General features: G+C 38.8%; 1 protein-coding gene across 1 annotated transcript in view; it reads left to right on the top strand.

The window, feature by feature from the left end:
* The window catches only part of cyfip2 (cytoplasmic FMR1 interacting protein 2), a 51,501-nt gene that overhangs the window by 16,535 nt on the left and 7,124 nt on the right, over positions 1-27,842 (top strand). Inside the window, exons 3-24 of the mRNA XM_017474943.3 lie at positions 1,308-1,397; positions 8,093-8,170; positions 11,302-11,403; positions 11,595-11,776; positions 11,884-11,980; positions 13,105-13,233; positions 13,351-13,455; positions 13,543-13,631; positions 15,163-15,400; positions 15,612-15,904; positions 17,261-17,408; positions 17,517-17,670; positions 17,863-18,019; positions 21,230-21,326; positions 21,453-21,529; positions 21,632-21,740; positions 21,921-22,040; positions 22,140-22,339; positions 22,428-22,515; positions 25,764-25,907; positions 26,042-26,132; positions 26,470-26,600. Of these exons, the coding sequence (XP_017330432.1) occupies positions 1,308-1,397; positions 8,093-8,170; positions 11,302-11,403; positions 11,595-11,776; positions 11,884-11,980; positions 13,105-13,233; positions 13,351-13,455; positions 13,543-13,631; positions 15,163-15,400; positions 15,612-15,904; positions 17,261-17,408; positions 17,517-17,670; positions 17,863-18,019; positions 21,230-21,326; positions 21,453-21,529; positions 21,632-21,740; positions 21,921-22,040; positions 22,140-22,339; positions 22,428-22,515; positions 25,764-25,907; positions 26,042-26,132; positions 26,470-26,600 (2,919 nt within the window). The remainder of the gene's footprint in view (positions 1-1,307; positions 1,398-8,092; positions 8,171-11,301; positions 11,404-11,594; positions 11,777-11,883; positions 11,981-13,104; positions 13,234-13,350; positions 13,456-13,542; positions 13,632-15,162; positions 15,401-15,611; positions 15,905-17,260; positions 17,409-17,516; positions 17,671-17,862; positions 18,020-21,229; positions 21,327-21,452; positions 21,530-21,631; positions 21,741-21,920; positions 22,041-22,139; positions 22,340-22,427; positions 22,516-25,763; positions 25,908-26,041; positions 26,133-26,469; positions 26,601-27,842) is intronic.

The following is a 27,842-nucleotide window of genomic DNA, read 5'->3' on the forward strand; positions in this document are numbered from 1 at the left end:
ACTGGAGTATTATCTTAGAACACTCGCTTGTTGTCAGTGAAGTAAAAAAAAAGTGTGTCTCCAGTGGTCAAAGGAGTAAAAAAAACCCCAAAACAAACAGTTACCTTGATGGAAGGATCAGTACACTGTAGTGTGAAGTGTGGTAGTGCACCATTCTGTTCACCATTCTGGCAGAAATCTCACGTGTAGGTGGCTTAACAGCGATTTACTCTCATTGGCCAGTGAGATTTGGGTCGACAGCTCCCTGACCAGGATGTAGAGACTTCAGTGTCGTGAATTTTGGAGAGTGTTCTGAATGCAGTTCTCTGTATGGTTAGAATGTTTGTACATTGTAGTGGAAATTACTTACTTAGTCAGTATATTAGTTTGTAATTAATATTTGAAGGGCTGCTCGGTGGCTTAGTGGTTAGCACGGTCACCTCACAGAGCCAGCATTTAGGGTTCGAGCTTTTTTCACAGCGCCAGCATTCTGCGGAGCTCCCCATGCTGCGGGGGTTTCCTCAAGGCACTCCGCTTTTCATCCCCCAGTCCAAAGACATGCATGATAGGCTGATTGGCATGTCCATAGTGAATGGGTATGTGATTGTGCCCTGTGATGGATTGGCACCCTGTCCAAGGTGTACCCTATGTGTACCGATGTGTACCCTTGTGCCCAATGCTCCCTGGGATAGGCTCCAGGTCCCCCCCCAACCCTGAATGATAAGCGGTATACAAAATGGATGGGTGGATAGATGGATTAATAATTGAGGTTTGGGTAGTCTCATATGACTATTTTTTTTTTTTAGATCAACGTCATAGTCCTTCTCCTCAGATGGATACTCGAGCTGTCAATCCAAATCTCACTAGGCAATGAGATTAATCACTGTTAAGCCTGACCACACATGAGATTTGTGCCAGAATAGTGAACGTAAACTTGTGGAGCGTTAACAAAACCTCTGGTAGCACGTTCATAAACCATGGTTAGCGAAAACAAAGCTTCGAAAACTGTTAACAAAGAATACTTTTTATTTGAAGACCATGTTAAATTTTTGCCACTGAGTTCACTCTTTTCAAGAGCCTTGTCTCAATTGATATGATACAATATCTTATTGCTACACCCCTACTAGGCAGGTGTACCTAATAAACTGCCTACTTTGTGTTAAGGTCTTAATGTAAGGTCTTTTAAGATGTCTTAAATGCCAGGAATGAATTAGAAATATATTTTAGAATGCCTATTTAGCATCATGTATATCTTGATATGATATGTCTGTATAAGTAGTCTATGTTTACACCTGTATGTATAAATGAATGCTTGTCTTGTCAACCAGGCAAATTTTGATACCAACTTTGAGGACAGAAATGCTTTCGTGACTGGTATCGCCCGATACATCGAACAGGCCACAGTCCATTCCAGCATGGTGAGTTTTCTGTGCTCCCACGTAGTTGAACACAGGTCATGTGACCATGGCAGCTGCATGATGAAAAGCACTACATCTGATGCATGCACAAAGCTGCTTTCATTAACTGTCACTAGAGGCTTCACCAAACTGAGAATGTGAGCAGAATCATTTACTCACTCATTCTTCAGATACTAGATGCTAAAAGATACATACTAGATGCTAAAACATACTGAATCATACATTTATGACCCTGACCTCCATTGTTACTCTTAGTGCTGAGTAGGTGATTTTGTATCGTTATGTTTTTCCTCCTTTTTAAAATACAGTGTTAATGATTTGCTTGCACGTTGTTAGAAAATAAAAATATTACAAACTGAGCATTATGAACATTTCTTTCAGTATCATATGATATGATATTTTCACCTTATACCACGACACTGTTGAGTTCTTGAATCTGATTGGTCAGAAGGTGTTGATTAATTTAATAGCAGCTCTGACAGTAGTTCTGGTTGTAACATAAATGATAGGTTTTGTGATAGGTAAAAGCACTAATGTGCTTGTTGTAATACGTTATTGTTTCTATAGTAAAAACTCAGTCACAGGGTTCAGATGCTTGTAAGACTAATAGTAATTTAAAAATGACAAAGAAGAACACAATAGTTGATATGGTGAAGTTTTCTGTAGGGAGAAGTTTATTAAACATTTGCGGACAAATTCTTGGGTCTTTATCTTATTAAATTGTAAGGTAGTGAGGAGACAACATGTTTTGTGATCATGTGACAAAATTTTGTGATCATTGACAAATTGCTGTGAAATTAAGAGGAATAAAACATTTCAGGACATTTCAGCTGTTATAGTAAAATAATCAACTTTGTGGTAGTAACAGTGTGGCATTGATTATTTTCCTATAACAGCACACCCTGTCGTGTTTTATTCTTTACATATCATTCACCCTGTTTGGAATTTTCTTCCAGTTCCTTGGCTTGAGTTTTTTGGCCAGACTGAGATAGTGCCTCACCTTGTTTAGACCACTGCAGTCTGCTCTTAGCATGACACGCTGAGTGTGAAATGGCAGGGTTTTTTGATTTCACCAATCAACATTGTCATTTCTGTGAGCCTTTCTTGACCCAGGAGGCATGTTTGTGTACTTTACATATATATATATATATATATATATATATATATATATATATATATATATATATATATATATATATATATATATATATATATATACACACACACACAGTGCGGGAAATAAGTATTGGACGCGTCAACATTTGTTTCAGTAAATATATTTCCAATGAGGCTATTCACGTGAAATTTTCACCAGACACCAGTATTAACTCAAGAAATCTGGAAATATAAAGAATTCACAACATTAAAGTTCATAAAAGAAGTTATGTGTAATAAAGTGGAATGACACAAGAAAAAAGTATTGAACACGCTAAGGTAAGGCAAGGAACCAGCTGAAATTCGTAAGTAATTAAACCCCCTATCTGTGCAAATTAATATCAGCTGGGTTAGTAAATTGATGGTCTATAAAAAAAAAAGGCTTTTTTTTAAAGCTTAAGATTTCTGACCAGGGAGTCAGAAGAATAGTCAGAAGAGTAGCACAAGAGCCAAGGACCACTTGGAAAGAGCTCCAGAAACACTTGGAGGCAGCAGGTACCATCATCACAGAGAAAACAATAGGCAGTGCACTCCACTGCTCATGCTCACCCTGCAACACTCCATTACTAAAGAAAAGGCATGTTGAAGCTCAGTTAAAGTCTGCTACAACTCATTTGGACAAGCCTATGAAATACTGGGAGAGTGTAGTCTGGTCAGATGAGAGCAAAATTGAACTTTTTGGCTGTCATACTACACACCATGTTTGGAGAAGAAATGGCACTGCACATCACCCTGAAAACTATACCAACAGTGAAGTCTGGAGGTGGAAGCATCATGGTGTGGGGCTGTTTTTCATCACATGGTACACTTCTTATAATTGAAGGAACAATGAATGGAGCCCTTTACCGAGAGATTCTCGAGAAGAATCTGCTGCCATCCACCAGGATGATGAAGATGAGAGTTGGGTGGAGCTTCCAGCAGGATAACAATCCAAAGCATACAGCAAAGGAAACTCTCAATTGATTTCAGAGAAAAAAATCAAGGTGTTAGAATGGCCCAGTCAATCACCTAGAAGAATGGGCCAAAATCACACCTGAATACTGCGGCTCATTACTTTCTTCATACAGGAAGTGCCTTTAATCTGTTATTACAAACAAAGGCTTCTCCACTAAGTATTAACTAACAAAGTTCAACACTTTTTTCCTGTGTCATTCCACTTTATTACACATAACTTTATTTATGGACTTTAATGTTATCAATTCTTTATATGTGTGAATTTCTTGAGTTAATACTGATGTCTGCTGAATATTTCACGTGAATAACCTCATTGGAAATATATTTACTGCAAAAAATGTTGATGCATTCAAAACTTTCTCCCAATGTATACATACATACGTATGTGTGTGTGTGTGTGTGTGTGTGTGTGTGTGTGTGTGTAATATATATATATATATATATATATATATATATATATATATATATATATATATATATATATACACACACAGTATCTCACAAAAGTGAGTACACCCCTCACGTTTTTGTAAATATTTGATTATATCTTCTCATGTGACAACACTGAAGAAATGACACAAAATTTACAAATGTAAATTTGCTGTCCCCTCAAAATAACTCAACACACAGCCATTAATGTCTAAACCGCTGTCAACAAAAGTGAGTACACCCCTAAGTGAAAATGTCCAAATTGGGCCCAATTAGCCATTTTCCTGCCACGGTGTCAGGTGACTTGTTAGTGTTACAAGGTCTCAGGTGTGAATGGGGAGCAGGTGTGTTAAATTTGGTGCCATCACTCTCATGCTCCCTCATACTGGTCACCGGAAGTTCAACACGGCACCTCATGGCAAAGAAATCTGAGGATCTGAAAAAAAGATTTGTTGCTCTACATGAAGATGGCCTAGGCTATAAGAAGATTGCCAAGACTCTGACACTGAGCTGCAGCACGGTGGCCAAGACCATACAGCGGTTTAACAGGACAGGTTCCACTCAGAACAAGCCTCGCCATGGTCGACCAAAGAAGTTGAGCGCAGGTGCTCAGAGTCATATCCAGAGGTTGTCTTTGGGAAATAAACATATGAGTGCTGCCAGCATTGCTGCAGAGGTTGAAGGGGTGGGGGGTCAGCCTGTCAGTGCTCAGACCATACACCGCACACTGCATCAAATTGGCATGCATGGCTGTCGTCCCAGAAGGAAGCCTATTCTAAAGATGATGCACAAGAAAGCCCGCAAACAGTTTGCTGAAGACAAGCAAACTAAGGACATGTATTACTGGAACCATGTCCCGTGGTCTGATGAGACCAAGATAAACTTATTTGGTTCAGATGGTGTCAAGCGTGTGTGGCGACAACCAGGTGAGCATGGTGGTGGGAGTGTCATGGTCTGGGGCTGCATGAGTGCTGCCGGCACTGTGGAGCTACAGTTCATTGAGGGAACCATGAATGCCAACATGTACTGTGACATACTGAAGCAGAGCATGATCCCCTCCCTTCAGAGACTGGGCCGCAGGGCAGTATTCCAGCATGATAACGACCCCAAACACACCTCCAAGATGACCACTGCCTTGCTAAAGAAGCTGAGGGTGAAGGTGATGGACTGGCCAAGCATGTCTCCAGACCTAAACTCTATTGGGAATCGAATCTGTGGGGCATCCTCAAACGGAAGGTGGAGGAGCATAAGGTCTCTAACATCCACCAGCTCTGTGATGTCGTCATGGAGGAGTGGAAGAGGACTCCAGTGGCAACCTGTGAAGCTCTGATGAACTCCATGCCCAAGAGGGTTAAGGCAGTGCTGGAAAATTATGGGGGCCACACAAAATATTGACACTTTGGGCCCAATTTGGACATTTTCACTTAGGGGTGTACTCACTTTTGTTGCCAGCGGTTTAGACATTAATGGCTGTGTGTGGAGTTATTTTGAGGGGACAGCAAATTTACACTCTTACACAAGCTGTACACTCACTACTTTACATTGTAGCAAAGTGTCATTTCTTCAGTGTTGTCACATGAAAAGATATAATCAAATATTTACAAAAATGTGAGGGGTGTTACTCACTTTTGTGAGATGCTGTATAAGATATTTTAAACATTAACATGTAATTGTATAACATTAAATTATTGCAAATGTGAAAGGGAGTTCAGGTTGGACAGTTACAGTGGTGCTTGAAAGTTTGTGAAGCCTTTAGAACTTTCTATATTTCGGCATAAATATAACTTAAAACATCATCAGATGCCATTCTTCGGTAGAACGACTTGTGTGCTTAGGGTCGTTGTCTTGCTGCATGACCCACATTTTCTTGAGGTTCAGTTCATGAACAGATGTCCTGATATTTTCCTTTAGAATTTGCTGGTATAATTCAGAATTCATTGTTCCATCAATGGTGGCAAGTCATCCCAGCCCAGATGCAGCAAAATAAGATAAACTATGATACTATTATCACCATATCTTACAGATGTGATAAGGTTTTTATGCTGTAATGTAGTGTTTTCTTTTCTCCAGACAAATGCTTTTCGTTTAAACCAAAAAGTTCTATTATGGTCTCATCCGTCCACAAAACATTTTTCCAATAGCCTTCTGGCTTGTCCACATGATCTTTTAGCAAACTGCAGAGGTGCAGCAATGTTCTTTTTGGAGAGCAGTGGCTTTCTCCTTGTAACCCTGCCATGTGCAACATTGTTCTCCTGATGGTGGATTCATAAACATTAACACTAGCCAATGTGAGGGAGGCCTTTAGTTGCTTAGAAGTTACCCTGGGTTCCTTTGTGACCTTGACTGGGTTACTTTGTGACCGTGACACAATCTGTCTGACTGTGCATTGGTGGAGTCCAAACTCTTTAGAGATGGTTTTATAATCTGTTACAGCCTGATGAGAATCAACAACTATTCTTCTGAGGTCCTCAGAAATCTTCTTTGTTCATGCCATGATATACTTCCACAAACGTGTTGTGAAGATCAGACTTTGATAGATCCCTGTTCTTTAAATAAAACAGAGTGCTCATCCATTGATTGAAAACACCTGACTTTACTTAAAATGAACTGCTAATCCTAGAGTTTTATATACTTTTGGCACTCATAGATAAGAAATATTGGATAATTTCCTCAATAAATACATGACCAAGTATAATATTTTGTCTCATTTGTTTAATTGGGTTCTCTTTGTCTAATTTAAGACGTGAAAATCTGATCATATTTATCTAGGTCATATTTATGCAGATATATAGAACATTCTTCAAATTTCTTCAAAATTCACAAACTTTCAACCACCACTGTAATTCACTTTGAGTTTGTGTGCATGTTAGTGTTTCTATGAACATATTTTCTCAAGGTCTACTTAGATACCAGATGGCAGGGTTTTTATTAATAGGCATAAAATCAATTATAACATATTTATAAGCTCCCAGTACACTTCAGCCTACTCTAACAGTTGGCTTATTCTCTTCCAGGTATAGCTCATGCATGAACAGAAGACAGTCTCAAATACGCTAGTGAAGCTTTTAATGTCAGCTTGATGGGGAGATTTGTGTCCCAAGGCTGTTTGTATAAACATTCTGCATTGTGCTATTTTGTATCACTTTGCTGCTCAACACTATTACTATAAATAGCTCCAGAAACCACCCACATACACAAATATACTGTCATTATATGTGCAATGTCCAATGGCAGCAGATGTGTTATGACCTGTTCAAACAAACTGCCTACAGCACCTAAAATGTGAAAGCTATAGCAGCTGATGAGCATCTCAATAAATTGTATTGCTTACAGCTCTGTCATTAAGCAGATATCCTTACAAATTAGATATAAATCATGCAGATAGAAGACAAAAAAATCCTGATGCCCTGCAAGAACCTATAATCTAAAGACAAAAGCTTTTGATAAATTTCAAGCTCTGGTGTCACTTTAATTACCTATTGCTAGGAGTGGAATTTGCTCATTCAGCCAAAACAGCATCAGTGAGGTCAGGTACTTATCTCGGGTGAGGAGGCCTTGGGTGCAGTCGGCACTCCCATTCATCCCAAAGGCATTCAGTGGGGTTGAAATCAGTGTTCTGTTTAGGCCGCTCAAGTTCTTCCACTACAACTTTGGTAAACCATGTCTTCATGGATGTATTGTGCACAGTGGAATTATCATGCTGGAACAGGCTTGGGCCTCTTAGTTCCAGTGAAGGGTAATTGTAAATGTATATAATATATACACTCACTGAGCACCTTATTAGAAACACTATATGAATACTGGGTAGGGCCTCCTTTGGCTCTCAAAACAGCCGCAATTCTTTGTGGCATAGATTCAACAAGATGCTATAAACTTTCCTTCTGCATCTGAGATTCTGCATCCCACAATTTTTTCAGACTCACAGAAACTGGGCAGTTGAAGATTAGAAAAATATCACCTGGTCTTCAACTGTCCAGTTTGTGTCATGATACCCTCCAATTCTTGTTCTTGGCTTACAGAAGTGGAACCCAATGTAGAACCCCATTTTCTTCTGACCTCTCTTATCAACATATAATGTGTGTGTGTGTGAGTGTTTGTGATGCTCTGTAACATCACCCTTATCATCGCCCTCTTATAATCATTGACTTTGTCTTCAGAATGAAATGCTGGAGGAGGGACATGAATACGCTGTCATGCTGTACACCTGGAGAAGCTGCTCGAGAGCCATTCCCCAGGTACAGATATGAAGCCGTTTACCCATATACTTGCTACATAGAATCATATAAATTTTATTTAACACACATCACACAGTTGTATTTAATTTAACCGAATGTTCCCCACCCCTACATTTTAGTAAAATGTGTTACTAATTTTGTTTAAACGGTATCATATGACAGTTTCCCTTAGTTCCTTATTTTTACCTGATCTTTCCAGACCTCAGTATTATTTCTATGGCCAAGAGTCAAGTGTTTAACAAGTAAATATATATTTGTATTTGCAACTCGCATACATATAAATACATACATGTATTTGTGGGAATGGCTTCACCAGTGGGCAGCTGTGGCTCAGGTGGTAGAGTGGGTTGCCCACTAAGCGTAGGGTTGGAGGTTCGATTCCTGGCCCACATGACTCCACATACGGAAGTGTCCTTGGGCAAGACACGGAACCCCAAGTTGCTCCCGATGGCAAACTAGTACCTTGCATGGCAGCTCTGCTACCGTGAGTGAATGAGACACAGTGTAATGCGTTTTGGAACTGCTAAGGTTAAAAAAGCGCTATATAAGTGCTTACCATTACCACAATGTTTATGAAAAATATATGAAATATATATATGTGGGCTATGCTATACATTGTGCAAAGGAACTAATCCATAATGAAATTCGTTGTCAATTATTGCTTATTATAAATTTTATTGATTGGTTGTTGCAGCCCTAATATATACACACGCACCAGACACTTTTTTATAGAACCACCTGTACACCTCCCCATTTATGCAATTATCCAATCAGCCAATCACATGCCAGCAGCACAATGCCTAAATTCATGTAGATTCAGGTCAAGAGCTTTAATTAATGTTCACATCAGAATGAAGAAAAAGTGTGATCTCTGTGACTTTAACTGTGGTTGTTGGTGCCAGATGGGCTGGTTTGAGTACTCCAGAAACTGCTGGGGTGCTTCTCAATACTCAGATTGATGCTTCCTCATTTTCTCGCTCGTGGCCCAGAAATTGATCGTCAACCATCTTGAAGGACATATTAATTTTCAAGTTGCATGGCGAGGAACAAAGAGTGAGGAAGCTTCCAGAGGATCTAGGAGCTAGAATACAAACGTGTATCCTATGTGGAAATATTTCTTGTCGAAAAACCTGATGCACGTATAAATTCCCCAAACAAAAAGTCCTTTGATGACATGATGGAATTTTGTGCGAAATATAATTGAATAATAATATGCTTACAATGGTTTTTGTAATGAATTGATCCTTGCATGTTTGGATATGCCAGGCTGCACATAAGATGCGATAATTTATCTATTGTTCATTAATTCATTGTTGAATAACCCAGACATTTCACATACTATCAGTGCATTTTGCTTTATTAAGAATAATGTTGTTAACCAAACTCCAACATCATAAGGGTACATAAAAAAGCATAATGGCAGATCACTGAAGTGCAGTGAGGTAATCCAGCTGAGCACAGTCATCATTAATTGACGTTGCTTCATTTGGCTTGCTTCGGTTCCTCTCTCCTCACATCTCATCCTTCCATCACATCCTAAGGGGGTGGAGCTAAGATGCAAGTAAAGGAAAGGAAATGAGAATGCACAAATAAGAAATGAGAAGCACCCCTGATCTCCTGGGGTTTTCATACATAATGGTCTCTAGAGTTTACACAGAATGGTGTGAAAAACAAAAAACATCCCGTATGCAGAGGGTCTGCATGCTGAAATGCCTTGTTTTGATGAGAGAGATCAGAGGAGAATGACCAGACTGGCTTGAGCTGCCAGAAAGTCTATAGTAACTCAAAAAAGCACTCTTTACAACTGTGGTGAGCTGAAAAGCATCTCGGAATGCACAGCACACCAACCCTTGAGGTGGATAGGCTTCAACAGTAGAAGACCACTTCAGGTTCTGGTCTTATCAGCCAAGAACAGGACTCTGAGGCTATCATGGGCACAGCCTCACCCAAACTGGACTGTTGAATACTAGACAAAGACCAGGTGATTTTTCTTCTAATCATCAACTAGCTAGTGCCTCAGATTCTTGTTCTTGGCTGACAGGAGTGGAACCTAATGTGGTTTTCTGCTCTTGAAGCCCATCAACCTCAAGGTTGAAATTTTGTAAATGCTGAGATGCTTTTCTGCTCACCACCGTTGTAAAGAGTTATTTGTGTAAAAGATTTAGGATACTGCTGCTTCACAGGGGGAGCATCATAGTGGGGTGTCAGTTAAAACACCTTGAGGCAACATCCATTTTTAGTTTTATTTCACCAATGCCAATAAATAATCATTCCATAGGTGCATCAGACTCGTTTCTCAACAAATACATAAGGAACATGGATAAACAAAGATAAGTTAAATCAACAATAAATTGCATAGCTAACAATTCAACCCATACAATATATCAAACAATACAAATTAAGATAACTTTCATTTGTACACACCCACAACACCATATGAAAATTCCTGAGCAGCAAACCAAGAACAGAGAGTAAGCTGCTCTACTAAAACAGCCCTTCTCCAAGGCCACTAATTGGAGTCACAACAAGCTACAGCTGTGAACAGTGGGTGGGGCTTCAGTGACCTCAACAGTGTCATAGGGATTTTCAACAGTTTGAGTTACTACATCCTCCCTGGCAGCTCAAACCAATTTGGCCGTTTTCCTCTGACCTCTCTGACTGACAAGGCATTTTTAACCACAGAGCTTTCCCCCACTCAGTGTTTTTTCTTTTCCACACCATTCTATGTAAACTCTAGATATTGTTGTGTGTGAAACTCCCAGAAAACGAGCAGTTTCTGAAATACTCAAACCAGCCCTTCTGGCACCAGCAACCATGCCACTGTTAACGTAACTGAGATCAAATTTTTTCTTCATTCTGATGTTTGATGTGAACATTAACCAAAACTCTTGACCTGCATGATTTTTTGCATTGTACTGCTGCCACATGATTGGCTGATTAGATAACTGCATTATTGCGCAGCTGTAAACATGAAAACAGGTCAAGTCAATAAATGATAATTAACATGTTATGGAGATATTCTAACCTGCTACATCTAACATTTTAAAAGACTGACTGATTTTACTTCATGGTTAAAAGGGGACATGGAGGTTAATTTTCCTTCTAAATTAATACCCTCTTGTGGGTCTTAGGTGAAGTGTAATGAACAGCCCAACAGAGTGGAGATCTATGAGAAGACTGTGGAGGTGCTGGAACCTGAGGTCACCAAGCTCATGAAGTTCATGTACTTCCAGGTGAGAAAGGAACATGTTAGAAGTTTGTCTTTCATTCTTATATAATAATCAGTATTTTGCAGACATGTCAATTTTAGTCCTTTAGTGCTACACATCTACCACTTCTAAAAGAATGTCAAAGCCCCTTGTGAGACAGAGTGTGGGGATTTCATGTGGTCCAAAAAGGTAACGTTTATATTTCTCTGTTCTAGCGTAAGGCAATTGAGCGTTTTTGTAGTGAGGTGAAGCGTCTGTGCCACGCTGAGCGCAGGAAAGACTTTGTGTCCGAGGCTTACCTGCTTACCTTGGGCAAATTCATCAACATGTTCGCTGTTCTGGACGAACTCAAGAACATGAAGTGCAGTGTCAAGAATGACCACTCTGCTTACAAAAGGTATGACAGAAATGGTCCTGCACTAAATCTTAGAGAGGTAATTACTTGTGTGCCATTCAGAAGCCTGTATTTTTTACCCCCTATGACTTTTTGTTTTATTCTTGTAGAGCCGCTCAATTCCTCAGAAAGATGGCTGATCCACAGTCTATCCAAGAATCCCAAAACCTTTCGATGTTCTTGGCCAATCACAACAGAATCACACAGGTACAGTTGAATTTCAGATTTGTAGAATTTTGCATAATAAGATCTGAGATTCAGTTGTTATCCTATGAAGCTACACATATTGGGCCTGTTGCCTATAACTGTTACCTGGTACATTGCTTCCTCTATCCTTTTGTATATGAATCAGTTTACGTCCATTATCTACCTTACTGATGTCCAGAGTGATCGATTAATCGCATGTTTTAATCTTCTAGCTCTGGTAGGTTGAACTCTAGTTTGTCCGGCTGTCTTATTCAAAATTTTTATTGAAGTGTATTGCAGGGGTGTAATGGTTCAAATTCCTCAACTTGCCCCAGAGGTCCAGATATCATTTGTCAACGTTACATATTGTGCATTTGCCAGTTCATTCTCCGTTGTGGCAGTGTTTGCTGTTTCGGTCTCACCTACGCATGGGTGCTACCCGGGTGATGATGGCGTAGATGACACACCATAGTAGATATGCCCTGAGCACACGGCACTCGCGTCGAGCAATGTCTACGAACAGTGACTGTTTTGTCAACATTTTTTTTTCGACCATCGCTGCTGTAATTGATTGCAAATCCAAAATGTTCCCAGGCAGGAGACTTATACAATGCAGGGGGCGGCTCTATCAATGACTTGTTTCCTCTGCTTGCCTTGTTAAACTGCAACACACCAACACGTGCAGAACTGTGATGTTAACAACTGATTTACAAACAATACACTTGATCGGACAACTACTTTCGGACTCCTGTGAGACACAGGCGGAATGTATCCATCTACTGAGCCATGCAGAGCTGTGTCTGTCTAGTTCACGGTTTGTTTTCATCACAAATACATATGTTGTAGATGCGTCGTCAGTTTTTAGATTAACCACAGTGCAAGTGCGTGCCGAACCATGGGTAGTGAATCGTACGTTTGTTTTTAATTTTTTAATTTATTTATTTATTTATTTTAACCCAGAAACGTTACATCCATAGTGTATAGGAGTTTTCACATACGTGAGGTTCTGCTGGGAATATACAATACTTTATCCACTACAGTACTGTTATTGTCATAACTGGCAATATGTTTGTTCGACAGTATTCAAAAGCTGTCTTAATGTAGGCTTAATGGTCTGAAAGGTTTAATTGTCTCTTTGCTTACAGTGTCTGCATCAGCAACTGGAGGTGATCCCTGGCTATGAGGAGCTCCTGGCAGACATTGTTAACATCTGTGTGGATTACTATGAGAATAAGATGTACTTGACACCCAGTGAGAAACACATGCTGCTCAAGGTGCCATGCCTATGTTTCATCTTCTGCCACTGCCCTTTGTGGTCCATCAGTTTTGTGGGAAAATTGCTGCTTAATAGATTTGTGCTTACATATTTGTGATTGTACTCTGCCTTACAGGTGATGGGGTTCGGGCTTTATCTGATGGACGGAAATGTCAGCAACATCTACAAGCTGGATGCCAAGAAGAGAATAAACCTCAGTAAAATCGACAAGTTCTTCAAGGTTGGCTTGAAATACGTAGTTAGCAGAACTCGCCAAAAAAAGCCTTTTTAGTTGAGTGTGTTAGTATTTGTTGAATTGTTTCCGCAGCTCCAGGTCGTGCCTCTGTTTGGTGACATGCAGATTGAGCTGTCTAGGTATATCGAGACAAGCGCCCACTATGAGGAGAACAAGTCAAAGTGAGTTCAAAATTTCTTACAAGGAATAAGAATAAATACATCCTACATGTCATTGTTCCCTTATGGATTGGTTAGTGAGTCGTTCAGCAAAACAGAAATTGTCAGTGCGTGCATACATTCTTCACAAACAATACAAGCATGTTAAAATCAACATGAGTGCTAACATTAAAGCCTGTGACGCTGAAAACATCATTCAGAGGACTGCTAATAAACAGAGATGGAAACTCGAGTCTGCGACTTGGACTCATGAAGAACTGACTTGAAACTTGACTTGGACTTGAAGACTTGAAGTCATTTTGGTTTGGCATTCCCGATTCCGTTCTCTCTTTACTGCCCCACATGACGGCATCAAACACCGCATTTTTCTGTTTATTCCTCATTCATTCCTTCAATATCAGTATGTGCTGCAGCAGCAAATATCACAACAATTCATCTCTAAACACACCAAGCCAGCATTAGTATATAAACGCATGACACATCTGAAGGCATTACCCATTGGAAAAGTGCTGTCAAAGTACCCCCCCCCCCCCCCTCCTCCCCACACCTCCAATGTAATACATATAATATCCAAGATTACCAAGTTAAATTGCATTTGTTACTGGAAGACTACCTTACCCATCATTGCTTGAGAACTACAGCGAACTATGGCAACTCAAATAGCTCAAAATACACAGCATGTTTGTTTCTCTGTGTTCCAAATGGTATATTTTGCATTGAATTTCATTTTCATTTCATTGATATTTTATCTTTTAAATGAAAATTCTATGAAAATTTCAAATGAACATTTTATTCACTGTTGTTTACCATATTTTATTAATGTGAAAAGATATTTGAATGTCTTATTAGATGATAGCGCATTAGATGATAAAGTTTAGTTTAAAGTGGTTAATGTAGTACTTAGGTCTATGTACTGACAATGGCATTTTGCACTAAGTGACAAAAAAAGTCATATCTTTCCTGTATTTGCTATGGATGTTCTGTTTTCTTGTAATTATAAGGAGAACTTTTGGTTCAAATGTAATAGTTTGAAAGTACTAGTTTTTTGATTGTGTATAAAAATGTAATTAATGATTTAAGTAAAACCTTGTGTGCTTTATTAGACAGTTTTGAATAAATGAACAAGACATTCTGTAGAAGTGATCAGTTTTAATATTTCAAAATTGATTTAGCCTCATAGACTTAATTACAATAACTAGCTGAAAGAACTACTGCTAAAAAACAGAACAAAGACTTGAGACTTGACTTGGACCTCAGGGACTTGTGAACCTGCCTGCTAATAACTCACATGTATCCATAAGTTGTTATACTTCAATTTACTTTTCCCTTTAAATATATGTGCTCTGTGTTTATACAACACTACTTTAATATATCATCATCTGTACTGATAAGAGTTTATATTGCTCTTTATTTCAGCAGAAGCTTGTTGTGCTTCATGGAGATCCATGCTAGTTTTGTTAGGGACAGACAGGGTTTAATGTTTCCTCTTGATGCATGTTTTTGAATCTTCTTAATTGGTCATTTAACTCCCCAGGTGGACTTGTACCCAGAGCAGCATTAGTCCCCAGTACAACCTGTGTGAGCAGATGGTTCAGATCCGAGATGACCACATCCGCTTCATCTCAGAGTTGGCACGTTACAGTAATAGTGAAGTGGTCACAGGCTCCGGCTTGGACAGCCAGAAGTCTGACGAGGAGTACAGAGAGCTGTTTGACCTGGCTCTCCGAGGTTTGCAGCTCCTCTCCAAGTGGAGCACTCATGTCATGGAGGTGGTAAGTATGTGTCTGTGTGCGTGTGTGTATGTGTATATATGTGTATATATGTGTGTGTGTGTGTGTGTGTGTGTGTGTGTGTGTGTGTGTGTGTGTGTGTGTGTGTGTGTGTGTGGATAGATACAGCAGTTTTCTAGCCAGTTATTTCTTATGTGGTTTATGTGTAATTTTCCATCACTTTTTCTCTGTCCTGTCTCACTTCCTATTCCAGTACTCATGGAAACTCGTGCACCCCACTGATAAATTCTGCAATAAGGACTGTCCTGGCACAGCTGAGGAGTATGAGCGTGCTACACGCTATAACTATACCAGTGAGGAGAAATTTGCCTTGGTGGAAGTTATTGCCATGATCAAGGGCCTGCAGGTGCTAATGGGCCGCATGGAGAGCGTGTTTAACCAGGCCATCAGGAACACGATCTATGCTGCGTTGCAGGACTTTGCCCAGGTCACTCTGAGAGAGCCGCTCAGGCAGGCTGTGCGCAAGAAAAAGAACGTCCTAATCAGGTAAGATTAGTGTCTTCCCATTTTCATGGCTGTCAATGAAAATATTATATCTGCAAGTAATTTTTTACATTACAGTAGTGTGTTTTTTAAAAATCACTTTGGCTTTGTACTCCAGTGCACTGGATTGAAATGAAAGCCTATGAGGTTAAACTTGTGTATATCTGGGTGAACCCAATTTTTTTATACTAAGTCTCTTCATTTTAGGAAAACATTTTAACTGGAAACCAATTTAAATAAAATTCTCATACATCATACTTGGTTGTGAAAAGGACCCATAGACAGTCCCTCCAGGATTTTGCGATTGCAGAAATTAATGCAAAATCACTGCAATAATCGCCGGAGCTTTCCATTTTTCAAAATTACTGCAGATTTTCTGTAGATTTAGGCCAAGAAGTGTCATGTGATCTCATCACAATGTGCATTCAGCCAAAGCCCTCTTTGATCCATGTGTGTCGAACACGAGTACAGCTTAACAGTCCCTCTAGGATTTTGCGAGCACAGAACTAAACACAAAATCAAGCAAACTCCGCAACATTCAGTGGAGCTTTCAATTGTTCAAAATTACCGCAGATTTGGGCCAAGACGACGCAACTTGTGACATCATCACAACACACGTTCGGCCAAAGCCCTCTTCTTTTCATGAGTACATGTTCAAGTTGTCAAGTAGTTTCAAGTAGTTTCCGCAAAAAACGTCTGGGTTACGCATGTAACCCTGTCCCTGAGAAAGACATTTTTATATCACTCGACGTGCTTAATTGCCACATCATCTGATCAAGGCAGGCCTATAAATAGGCATGATGTTACACAAGCTTCGGATGCCGGTCACGTGTGATGGTGCTTCCCACAGCGTGGAGCTCACACAATGTTGTGTTCTCTTTGAAATGGAGCTCTGCAAATTGCATTGCAAATTTTTTAAAAACCCGCAGCAAACTCAAGCATTTTTGGTCACAACAATCACAGAAAAACTCTGCGAAATCCTGTATGGGCTGCATAGACCAGAAAATTGATTAAAACATGTTATGGCTATGTAATAATTAGCACTTAATGGTGCTTGTAACTTGTACTTAAACTTGCTTGTAGACTGCAAATACCACATCTACAAACAGCATTAGACCGTTTGTTAACTTTCTGGTGCATGAATTCATGATGTGAATATAAAGGTGGTCATCCATCCATAATCCATCCATAATGAAGATGGTCACAATCCACTGGAAGTCACTGTACAGCACTATACACTATAAAATGCAGTGTGTCAGTGCAAGATGGTCATGTGCTTGCTAAGTTACTTTAGTTACGCTGAACGAAAGCAAGACTTCCATCCACATGGTTGAAACATTGCCATGTTTGTCCTTGCAGCGTTCTACAGGCCATTCGGAAGACCATTTGTGATTGGGAGGGGGGCAGGGAGCCACCCAATGACCCTTGTCTAAGAGGAGAGAAGGACCCCAAAGGAGGTTTTGATATTAAAGTGCCCCGCCGTGCTGTTGGCCCCTCAAGCACACAGGTCAGTTACACTGAAGATACTCTTTTCACATAGCCACTGCCTACAGACTGTGTAAGAGCTCTCTAGAGGTTTTCTAGAATTATTTTAAACGATTTTGCCCCTTTGCAGCTGTACATGGTGCGAACCATGCTTGAGTCTCTGATCGCAGACAAGAGTGGCTCTAAGAAGACCCTGCGCAGCAGCCTGGATGGCCCCATAGTTCAGGCCATAGAGGACTTCCACAAGCACTCCTTCTTCTACACCCATCTTCTCAACTTCAGTGGTCAGAAATCACTTTCATACTAATACAAAAAAAAAAAAAAACGCATTCCAACCAGTATTTCAAGCTCTCATAAGAGTAAATGTACATCCTTGAATACCATTTTGTTTTACACAGAGCCTCTTTAACACTGTATTGCTGTAAAGGTTTCCTGAATAACAGTCGTGAAATACCCTTGTCGTAATTGATTCTCAGAGGCCCTTCAGCAGTGCTGTGACCTATCGCAGCTTTGGTTCCGAGAGTTCTTCCTGGAGCTCACCATGGGTCGTCGCATCCAATTCCCCATTGAGATGTCCATGCCCTGGATCCTCACTGACCATATTCTGGAAACCAAAGAACCCTCCATGATGGAGTAAGTGCTGCAAACATTTATACACTCACGTATTTCAACATTTTTGCGTCCTATCTTATGCCTGTAAAGGAACCCCTTTACATTTTGTTCAGTGTTATACTGTACTTGGTTACAGATGGGCCTAGCCAGAGAGGCTGATACTAGCATAGGCAAAGTTCCATATCCTTTATTATGTGACATATAGAAACATAAATACTAAATTTGTGGCCCACATAAAATGTGTGCTTTGAAATGTGAAAAACTTCAACAAATATACAGTTTGTGTTAACAAGGTAGTTAACAAGGAAGCTGCTGTTTTTGTAGAGAGTCTAAGCTACAGCATTGCTAATTAACTAACCAGCTAGCTAGCTTGTCACAACAAAATGCATTGCAACAAACAACATATTACTCAGTTTGTATAATAACGCCTGTATTACTAAATGAAGTGTGACTATGATGTAAATGTGGAATTTTAAATGTGAATTAATGCACATATTTTCAACCAAAATATATTACTTCTGGTCACATGGTTGCATCGTGCATAGAATAAAAATCTTCAACACACCCTCAGTCAGTGCCAAATAGTGCTGGGCAGTATGACAAAAAATATCATATCACGATACATGAGGACATTTCTACAACATACGATGCACATCATGACATATAATTTACCCAGCAAACTGTCTGCAAAACAGTAGTAACATAAACAAAAAAGGTTCATCTGTCTTTGCTGGTACTTGTCTTTAATGCCTACAAAGACAAAGAAGGTTTTTTCATGTCAAATCAGCGGCATTCATTCAGTATCGTTTAGTTTTGTAATTATTAAAAAATTTAAAAATACATCACAATACCAACTAGGGATGTCAGGATACCAAAAATCTAGTAGTTGGTACTGATACCACCAAATTATACGATACTCGATACCAAAGATGATACCACGGTGTGGTTTAAAATTTAAATAAAAAAAAGATTTAATTAAAAACTCACCTGGAGGACATCCTCCTCTGGCTGATACTGGCAAAAAGAGAGAGAGGGGGGATATTTTAGTTATCAAACACTGTCTGACAAACAGTGCGTTCACATGGACTACAATAATCCAATATTAACCCGATTAAGACAATACTCTGATTAAGGAACTACCATGTAAGCAGCAATTTTTGATTACCTTAATCCGATAAAGGTCATACTCGAAGTATGTTCCCTGGTACATTGCTTCCTCAACACAATTCGTATTAAGACATGTGGAGTACTCCTATTTTGGAGTACTCCTATTTTACTCCTATTTTATTATCGACGTGTATTACAGACATGTAAACACCTTAATCACATTATTAACGTCGTGTGAGAGTTTTCACCGTATTTTGCGACAGGACATGATCACACACGGCAGTGCTCAACCGTTTGACGGCAAACAAGAGAGCACAGCTGCCCCAAACCGCGTACTTGCCTGCTATAGGCCTGTAGTAGATGAAATACATGTATCTCGGCTACTATATAGTGGGTAAATATGCAATTTGGGACGCAGCCCACGGTTTCAAGCAGTCGTCTATTTGCACTTACAGCATAATACACTTGAAGCGTTCGTAAAATTTTTAAATAAAAACACCCAAAACTGTATACCGTACCATAACCAAGAATAATTGTATGTTGATACGTGAAATTCTGGAGGGAACATCGGACGGCTTGATGCGGTGACGTAATGACGTGCTGTTAATCGAACTATGTTCTATAACATGTAAAACGGGTACATGAAAGGAGTATTCTAAAAGCGACTCATGTAAACACCTTAATCACAATATTGTCTTGGATATGGTGGCAGGCCAAAAAGATTTATTAAAAGCATTAACATTTGAATATTTATTAGTGACATTAGACTACATTTTGCTGACAGGACACGGGCTGAATGGCAATGCATGGTGGCCCATTAGGAGGTAGTTTATAACATTGCAATGCGTTAGCGTCGTTAACAAATAACTGGCTATCGCAAACATTACATGGAGCATAATGTTAGCTGGTTTCACGGCCACAGTGCCAGCTGCCTCAAACAAACATAATATAGGACCGTCCTTCAGGTGCTTTGCCAAATTCGAGGTATTTCCTTGCCTTGTTTGACATGAACGATAGCATCGGTTGCACACCGGCTTCAGAGTATAAATTATATGTTCATTGTCATCCGCTTTGAATGCAAAGTATTTCCATATTCGACTCTTACCAGCTTGGGTCAGGGCGGAGCTAAATCTATTGCCATCTTCTGTAGTTTTTCCTGTGTGCTTATAGGCTGCTGCTTCTTCTTTACCACTTGTGGACCGACTAAAACACTTGTGTGTATATGTTGCCCCTTCAGTTCCGGTGGAATTGCAACCTCAGTACCTTCATTACCAACATTACCTATGGTACTGCAGAAAAACAAGTACCGTCACGTTTTAAGAATGTCAGTGCCGACTTGGTACCGAAGTATTGGTTCTCGTGACATCCCTAATACCAACGATATCTCTGAAAAGTGTATTGTGTAATCATTTATCACAATATCGATATTATATTGATATATCGACCAGCCCTAGTTCCAAAGTGTATTCACCCACCACTGGCTCTAGCCCCCACACAGCTCTACACTGAAAATGAGTGACTTCCGTTCTCTCATCTGTCAAGGAGGTGATGCAGGATGCGAATGCTGGTAAGAGCTTTATTAAGAGGCAGGCAGATAAATCCAAAATGTGTATCACAATCGTAGTCAAAACAAGCAAAAGGTCAGGAGATTGGCAAACAGGATAGACTAGGCGAAATCAGAATCAATAAACAGGAGGACAAAAACAGGATCAAAAACCATGAAACGAGATACGAGGATTAAAGGCTTAGTACGGGTCTGGCGGAAAACACAGAAACACACAATACTTCGCACTGAACAAAGATATACGAGGGGTTTAAATAATTAACGTAATCAAAGGTAAAACATAAACAGCTGTGAATAATGATGACACGTGAGGGAGACAACCAATAACAAGGGCGCCGACAGGACAGAAACCAAAACAAAACACACGTGTCAAAAGTAAACAGTGTCACTGACAACCCAGAAGCAGTGCTGTTGCGCTTCGGGCAGTTCATGCGCTGAACACTTTGGCACACAGCGCGAGGGGAAATCCGTGACAGTCGGAAGAAGTGAAAAGGAGGCATTAAGGATGATTATTTTTCATGCATAATTTACTGTTTGTTTGTTTGTTTTTGTTTTTTCAGATATGTGTTGTATCCTTTGGATCTTTATAATGACAGTGGATATTATGCTCTAACCAAGTTCAAGAAGCAGTTTCTCTACGATGAGATAGAGGCTGAGGTAGAGTCTTACCTCAGCTTAGCATGTATCTGTCTTAGCATGCTATTATAATTTAGAAATTACAACCTATTTTTTTCCCCAGAGATTATAACTGATCAGCAATGATCATTTTGCTTTTTTGTCTAGGTGAACCTGTGTTTTGATCAGTTTGTATACAAATTGGCTGATCAAATATTTGCGTACTATAAAGCAATGGCTGGAAGGTGAGCAGTCATGATACCACATTTACCTGTCCATTTAACAATTGGTTTAATATTAAATGTTTAAACTTGGATATTTTGAATGTGTAAATGTGTTTGTCTCAGTGTTCTCTTGGACAAGCGCTTCCGTGCAGAATGTAAGAACTATGGCGTGATTATCCCTTACCCCCCCTCTAACCGCTATGAGACACTGCTGAAACAGAGACATGTGCAGGTACAGCCTTCACTCACATGCAGTACAGGTGTTGAACTTCCATGTCCTTTGAGCGTTTGTCTTAATACTTTATATCTAAATGTAGCTTTACTTATGTTTCTTGTTCTGTTGGTACCGAAGTAAAGTTTTGCTGAATATGAAAAAAAAATTATGTTCTTTCTTGTCCGTGAATGTCCAAAGCTCCTGGGTCGTTCCATTGACCTGAACAGACTGATCACCCAGAGGATCTCAGCAGCTATGTACAAATCCCTGGACCATGCCATCAGCCGCTTTGAGAGTGAAGACCTCACATCTATAGTGGTAAAAGCAGTGCACTACAGAATGAGTGTATTCCACGTATTGTTTTGTTAAAACATCAATATGATTGTCATCTGTGCTGTGTGTATATGTATTTTCCAGGAGCTCGAGTGGCTGCTGGAAATAAACCGACTGACTCATCGACTGTTGTCCAAACACATGACCCTAGACAGTTTTGACGCCATGTTCCGGGAGGCCAACCACAACGTGTCTGCTCCATACGGCCGCATCACGCTGCACGTCTTCTGGGAGCTCAACTTTGATTTCTTGCCAAACTACTGCTACAATGGCTCCACCAACAGGTCTGTGCAGATTCGCTGCAGATCAATAATTCTATGTGACTATATCAGTTGTAATTCCTTGTTCATTGAGTTTTACGTTATGGGGCAGATTTGTGCGCACAGCAATTCCCTTTACCCAAGAGCCTCAGCGAGACAAGCCTGCCAACGTTCAGCCTTACTACCTTTACGGCTCTAAGGTAAGTTTTAGCACTGTCACACCTGTATGATCATCAAATATGTTGTGTTTAAAAACATTAAAGCCCCTGGCAACATGCTTTTGAATGTTTTAAACAATTGTGATACTAAACATGCGTCATTTAATAAACATTTACCGGTGACCAATCTCCAACTAAGGTCACATCTGCAAAAAAGTCTGATGTTCTACCTGATTAGAACTGTGTGGGCATGTCAGTTTGCTTACTGATTGACATCAGCATCTTCCTGGCAACATAAACAACTCCTGAACATTGCTAGTGCTAGAAAAGCATGTACTGTAGGAATGACAAGGTGGAGCTTCCATGATGCTTTTGTTTCCACACAAGTTGTGTGTCATTGTGTGGTGTGTTGATATATTTTACATGTCTCTAGTGGCATAGCCCTCCAGTTTGCGTGCATTTTACAGGTACTTCCCTTTCCAGCTAGTTTTAAAGGCTATACTGATCAAAAGAGAGCTCAGCATTGCTACATTCAGAAGCATACTGTATCTGGTTTAATAAAATGAAATAAAATTTGATCAAATAAGATCAGTTATATAAGTTTATACAAGTCATATGGCCTTTCTTTGACTGTTTATAACATTGTGAGATTTTATCACCCAAACACAAATAGCATTAAAAAAAAAAAACAGTATTCAATGATTTTTAATGTGCCAGTGAATATAAATATTTAGGCACCAATGTAGCTTGCCTGCCTTCATACAATACTAGGTTTAGAATATAAATCATGATTATCTCAATGATAGTATAAAGTTTATAAAGTTTCACGTTTAAAAACTCTATAGAGCTGATGGTAAATTCACCGGTAAATTTATAAATTTGTATTTACAAGTATCAGGAAGAGTACATTTAAAATATCCATCAGTTGTGGTACAGAGCAGTCTTGATCCACTGTGAATGTATTGCCAGGTCAAAGTTAGATTTGCAGTTTTAATGACTAATCTTAAAAAGAACCGGTGCATTCCATGTCAAAGTAATCACTTTAATGATCTAATGACTTTAATGGTGTGTTTAATTAAAGTCTATTAATATTATACTGGCAGTGCTAAGCAGAGACCTGCTTCTTGATTTAAGTGTAAATATTAAAGGATTCTAGTTGTATGAAGCTAAATAGTACTACTAATAATAATACAACTACTGCTGTAATTCTCCATCTATAATCACCCACTGAGTGGTAATTTGTAATAATTACTTCATCTGGAAAAGGTTTATCTGGGTAAATGTTTGACTGCTGTTTTCTAATATCTCAATATGGCAAAAATCTACATATGCATGTTTACTTTATGCTGCCTGCATTATTGAGTCGGTAAAAAAACATTTTATATTTCCAAACATTACTTTTCCAACAAAAAATATGTTACAGAAACATGTTTGTATGTTGGTAAAGAAAGCAACATATTATGTAACATATTATTAGAGCACTTTTCAGACAAACAACATAATGAATGTTTTGCATGCAAAAGAAAAAAAGCAAGTGCAGCAGTCAAAGTTTCCAGAAGAACCGTGGTAGCTTCTCCAAGATACTGTGTAAAACTTGCTAGCAAATTTCTTTATAAAACTGCACATTGTACCTGAAACTAGGCCTGTCAAAATACTTACATTACCGACTTACCGTATGATATATGGACATGACCGCAATCATTTTTGCTGAACTCGTTATTGCCCTTGTGTTTGTTATTGCATGCGTGTTTGTTTACATAAGAATGAATGTAACATTTTATCCATTCGTGCTGCTTCTGTCATCTCGTCTGCTCTAGTGCTGTCAAAATAAAATTTTAACTTTGAATATTCATCGAATTAAAGATAATGTACATTCGAATGCACACTCAAATTTAAGATGTGTAGCACACACTAGCACAGATTTGAATTAAAACATACTTTTGAAAAAACAACACGCAGGATGTTAACCATGCACTAACAATATTTTTTGAAGCAGAAAAATCTAGAAAGAATAGTTGTAGTGGTACAGATAATCCAGTCATAGTCAATAATGTTGGTGATTGATGTGCGTGAACAGCTGAATGAGCAGTGAGAAGCTGAACAGTGAATGAACAGCGGTAAACTGAAGCGCTTTACTAGCGGGTTAATGAATTCACCCAAACATATCCTATACACATATGAGATTAATCAGATATTTACACAACACAAACTTAATATTACAACCTGCTTCTGACACAAATGCACCAGGGAACTTGAACGTAAGTAAGGCACTTGGTAGAACGATAAGTCACTTCGTGAATACACGCTTTCCGTAAGAACACACTAAACACAGACGATGAAGAACTGAAGCATAAAGAATTCACAATATTGTATTACTATTGTGTACGCATTGTAACGTTATTATTTCACGAGATCAGGTTTTCACAACAAGGGCAGTTTTCTCATGTTTTTGTTGATACATGTTTAAGTTAATATCTAAAATGTGTGAATATTTGGTTTCATTTTTGCAATATTGGCATCAACTAAAATGCTGTTCACTAATATTCAATGCTATTTTAGTCAGAGTAATAGTGACTAAAATGAATAAACATGACAGTGATGAAATATTGGGATAATTTCATCAGAAGACAAAAACAGTGTGAAAATTAACACTGGAACTGGCCTGAAAGTCTTAGTTAAATCTTGTGATTTGTTAACAGCCAGGTTTGTTCTTTGCAGTAAACAAAATAACATGGTGCTGTTTGGTTTGTATTTATTCATTGCACCCTCTTGTGGACTGTTGATTTAAATATTTGGTGTTCACTAGTGTTTCCCCTAACTGATATAATGTCTTTAAAATTTGAATGTAATTAGAATTTTGGAAATATTTAAGTGAAAATTGTAATTGTATCAGAGGCATCAAATTTAAATGCCAATAATATCGCTTAATAATATCGCAATTATTTCTGGGACAATATATCGTACAAAAAAACGCAGTTATCGTGACAGGTCTACCTGAGACTACTGATTGTACAGTATTGTCTTAAAAACCAAAAGGTTGTCACACCAAATATTGACTTATTTTCATTTATTATTGTTTACTGAAACATTTAATTTCATTATTTTTTGAAGGCATCTTTGCTTTATAGCATTTCTTTGCATGTGCCTTAGACTTGCACAGTACTGAATATGTTATTCTTTTTTTGCAATATGATGGGGGTTTTTTGTAAGTAAAACTCTTACCATATGATGTGCTGTTTGAGGATATTGTGTGTGAAATGATATTTGAAATGTTATTCTCTGATTTACAGCCTTTGAACATTGCATACTCCCACATCTACAGTTCCTACAGGAACTTTGTGGGTCCCCCGCATTTCAAAACCATCTGCCGTCTCCTTGGTTACCAGGGCATCGCCGTAGTGATGGAGGAGCTGCTGAAAATTGTCAAGAGCTTGGTAGTGATAATTTAACAGTTTTTGTCAGTGGGATATCATTTTCTCTTCTATAGCAGTTTATCTCTATGTAAGCAGTTTGCATTAGCCCCATGTCTATTTTTGACTTTTGGTGTGTCACCTGCTGTGCTATTCAGCTCCAGGGCACCATTCTTCAGTATGTGAAGACGCTGATAGAGGTGATGCCTAAGATCTGCCGTCTGCCTCGCCATGAGTATGGATCACCAGGTAGGATGGCTCACTCTCGGATTACAGCTGTCTTCTTTATTTTTCATCTACGTCATATTCATGATAATTACAACCAACAAACTGCAGTGTGCAAATCTGCATTAGTTCTGTGATTATCATGATGATTGCCAGCGATTAAAAGACTCATTATTAGTTTTAATATTTTCCTTAAATTTGTAAAAAAAAAAAAAAAAAAAAAAAAAAATTAAGCAGAAGCTACTTGCGAAACTTGCGATCTTTTAAAATTTATTTTCTTGTGTCCTTCACAGTTCTCATTCTTTATTATGGGGTATGTTTTTTTTGTTTGTTTGTTTGTTTGTTTGTTTTTTCTTTCCAGGTATCCTGGAGTTTTTCCACCACCAGCTCAAGGATATAATTGAATACGCTGAGCTGAAGACTGATGTGTTTCAGAGCCTAAGGGAGGTTGGCAATGCAATCCTCTTCTGCCTCCTTATTGAGCAAGCTCTGGTAGGATGCTACACATTCTGTACCTTTCACTTCGTTATTATAATTACTTAATTATAAATATTTAATTACTATTTTTAGATATGAAGGTTTTATATAAGGAATAATCCACAGCTAGTTGTGCATTACATGACTTTAATGCACGGTGTGGTTGCCTCCGCGGAGTGCGTTAAATTGTGTGACGCACACCTAGCCATGGATTATTCTGCTTATACCGTGGTCACTTGCCAGCACTGACAAGTTAAAGCTGTCATTGATGTTTGCCGTGCAAAATTTCATTGAAATATAAAAATAACAGTTCATTTTCATTATTTATTTTATATACAGGTCGTTAGATCTAGAATTGTGCCCGCTCTAAATCATACACAGAGATTACATTTATTTGGATGGTTATAATAAATAATGATTATAATGATGACCTGCATCTGTGCCGCATCTCTATTAATAATGAAGCTCTGAATTTAACTGCTCTATGCAATTGTAACTGTATGTTACTATGGTTACAGTTGTTAATACGCAGCACATTAATTTAGAACAGTGATTAAACTGATTGGAACTACCTGTGCACACCTTCCAGCTAATCACAATCGAGTATTTGGACAGACCATGACATAAGTAAATATATTGTTGCATGTAAACTCTGTATTTTCTACTGTATAATATTTTTGGGATAAATGTGAATTTATTTTAAAAATGTATTATTTTTACTTATCACCAAGCTCTATTCTATTATGTTTCTGTGTCTGTTTTTGCTTCCTTTTAAAGTTTGCTGTCTTTCTCAGACTTATTGCAATATACAGTCTGCATGGCACATTTGTGCATTGCTTCCACAAAAATCAGTTCTCTTTTCTGGGAGAGTTTCTTATAGCTTTGTAAATTCTTGGCAGCTCTTAGCCAATACTAGTTTCTGTCAGAGGATTTCATCTGTTAAAGGGGTTTTCATGAGTAATGTTAGCTGAGGTACTGTTCGAAAAGCAGTATTTTCTCCTGATTCATTGTACATAGTTGTCACCCTGTACAATGTGTGCAATGATTAATCTGTGTGTGTGTGTGTGTGTGTGTGTGTGTGTGTGTGTGTGCTTCATTACTGTGTGGATGCCAATGATGTGTTAGTAGAAAATAGTGCTGCCCTCTGCCTCTAAAACGCAACTTTATTTTTCATTACACGCTGGCAACAACCAAAGGTGGTAAGGAATTAGATCTAACTCATGTAACAAAACCACACAAGACCAATAGCACACCGTC

Source organism: Ictalurus punctatus, chromosome 8, assembly GCF_001660625.3.
Source record: "Ictalurus punctatus breed USDA103 chromosome 8, Coco_2.0, whole genome shotgun sequence".
In the NCBI taxonomy this organism is placed as follows: domain Eukaryota; kingdom Metazoa; phylum Chordata; class Actinopteri; order Siluriformes; family Ictaluridae; genus Ictalurus; species Ictalurus punctatus.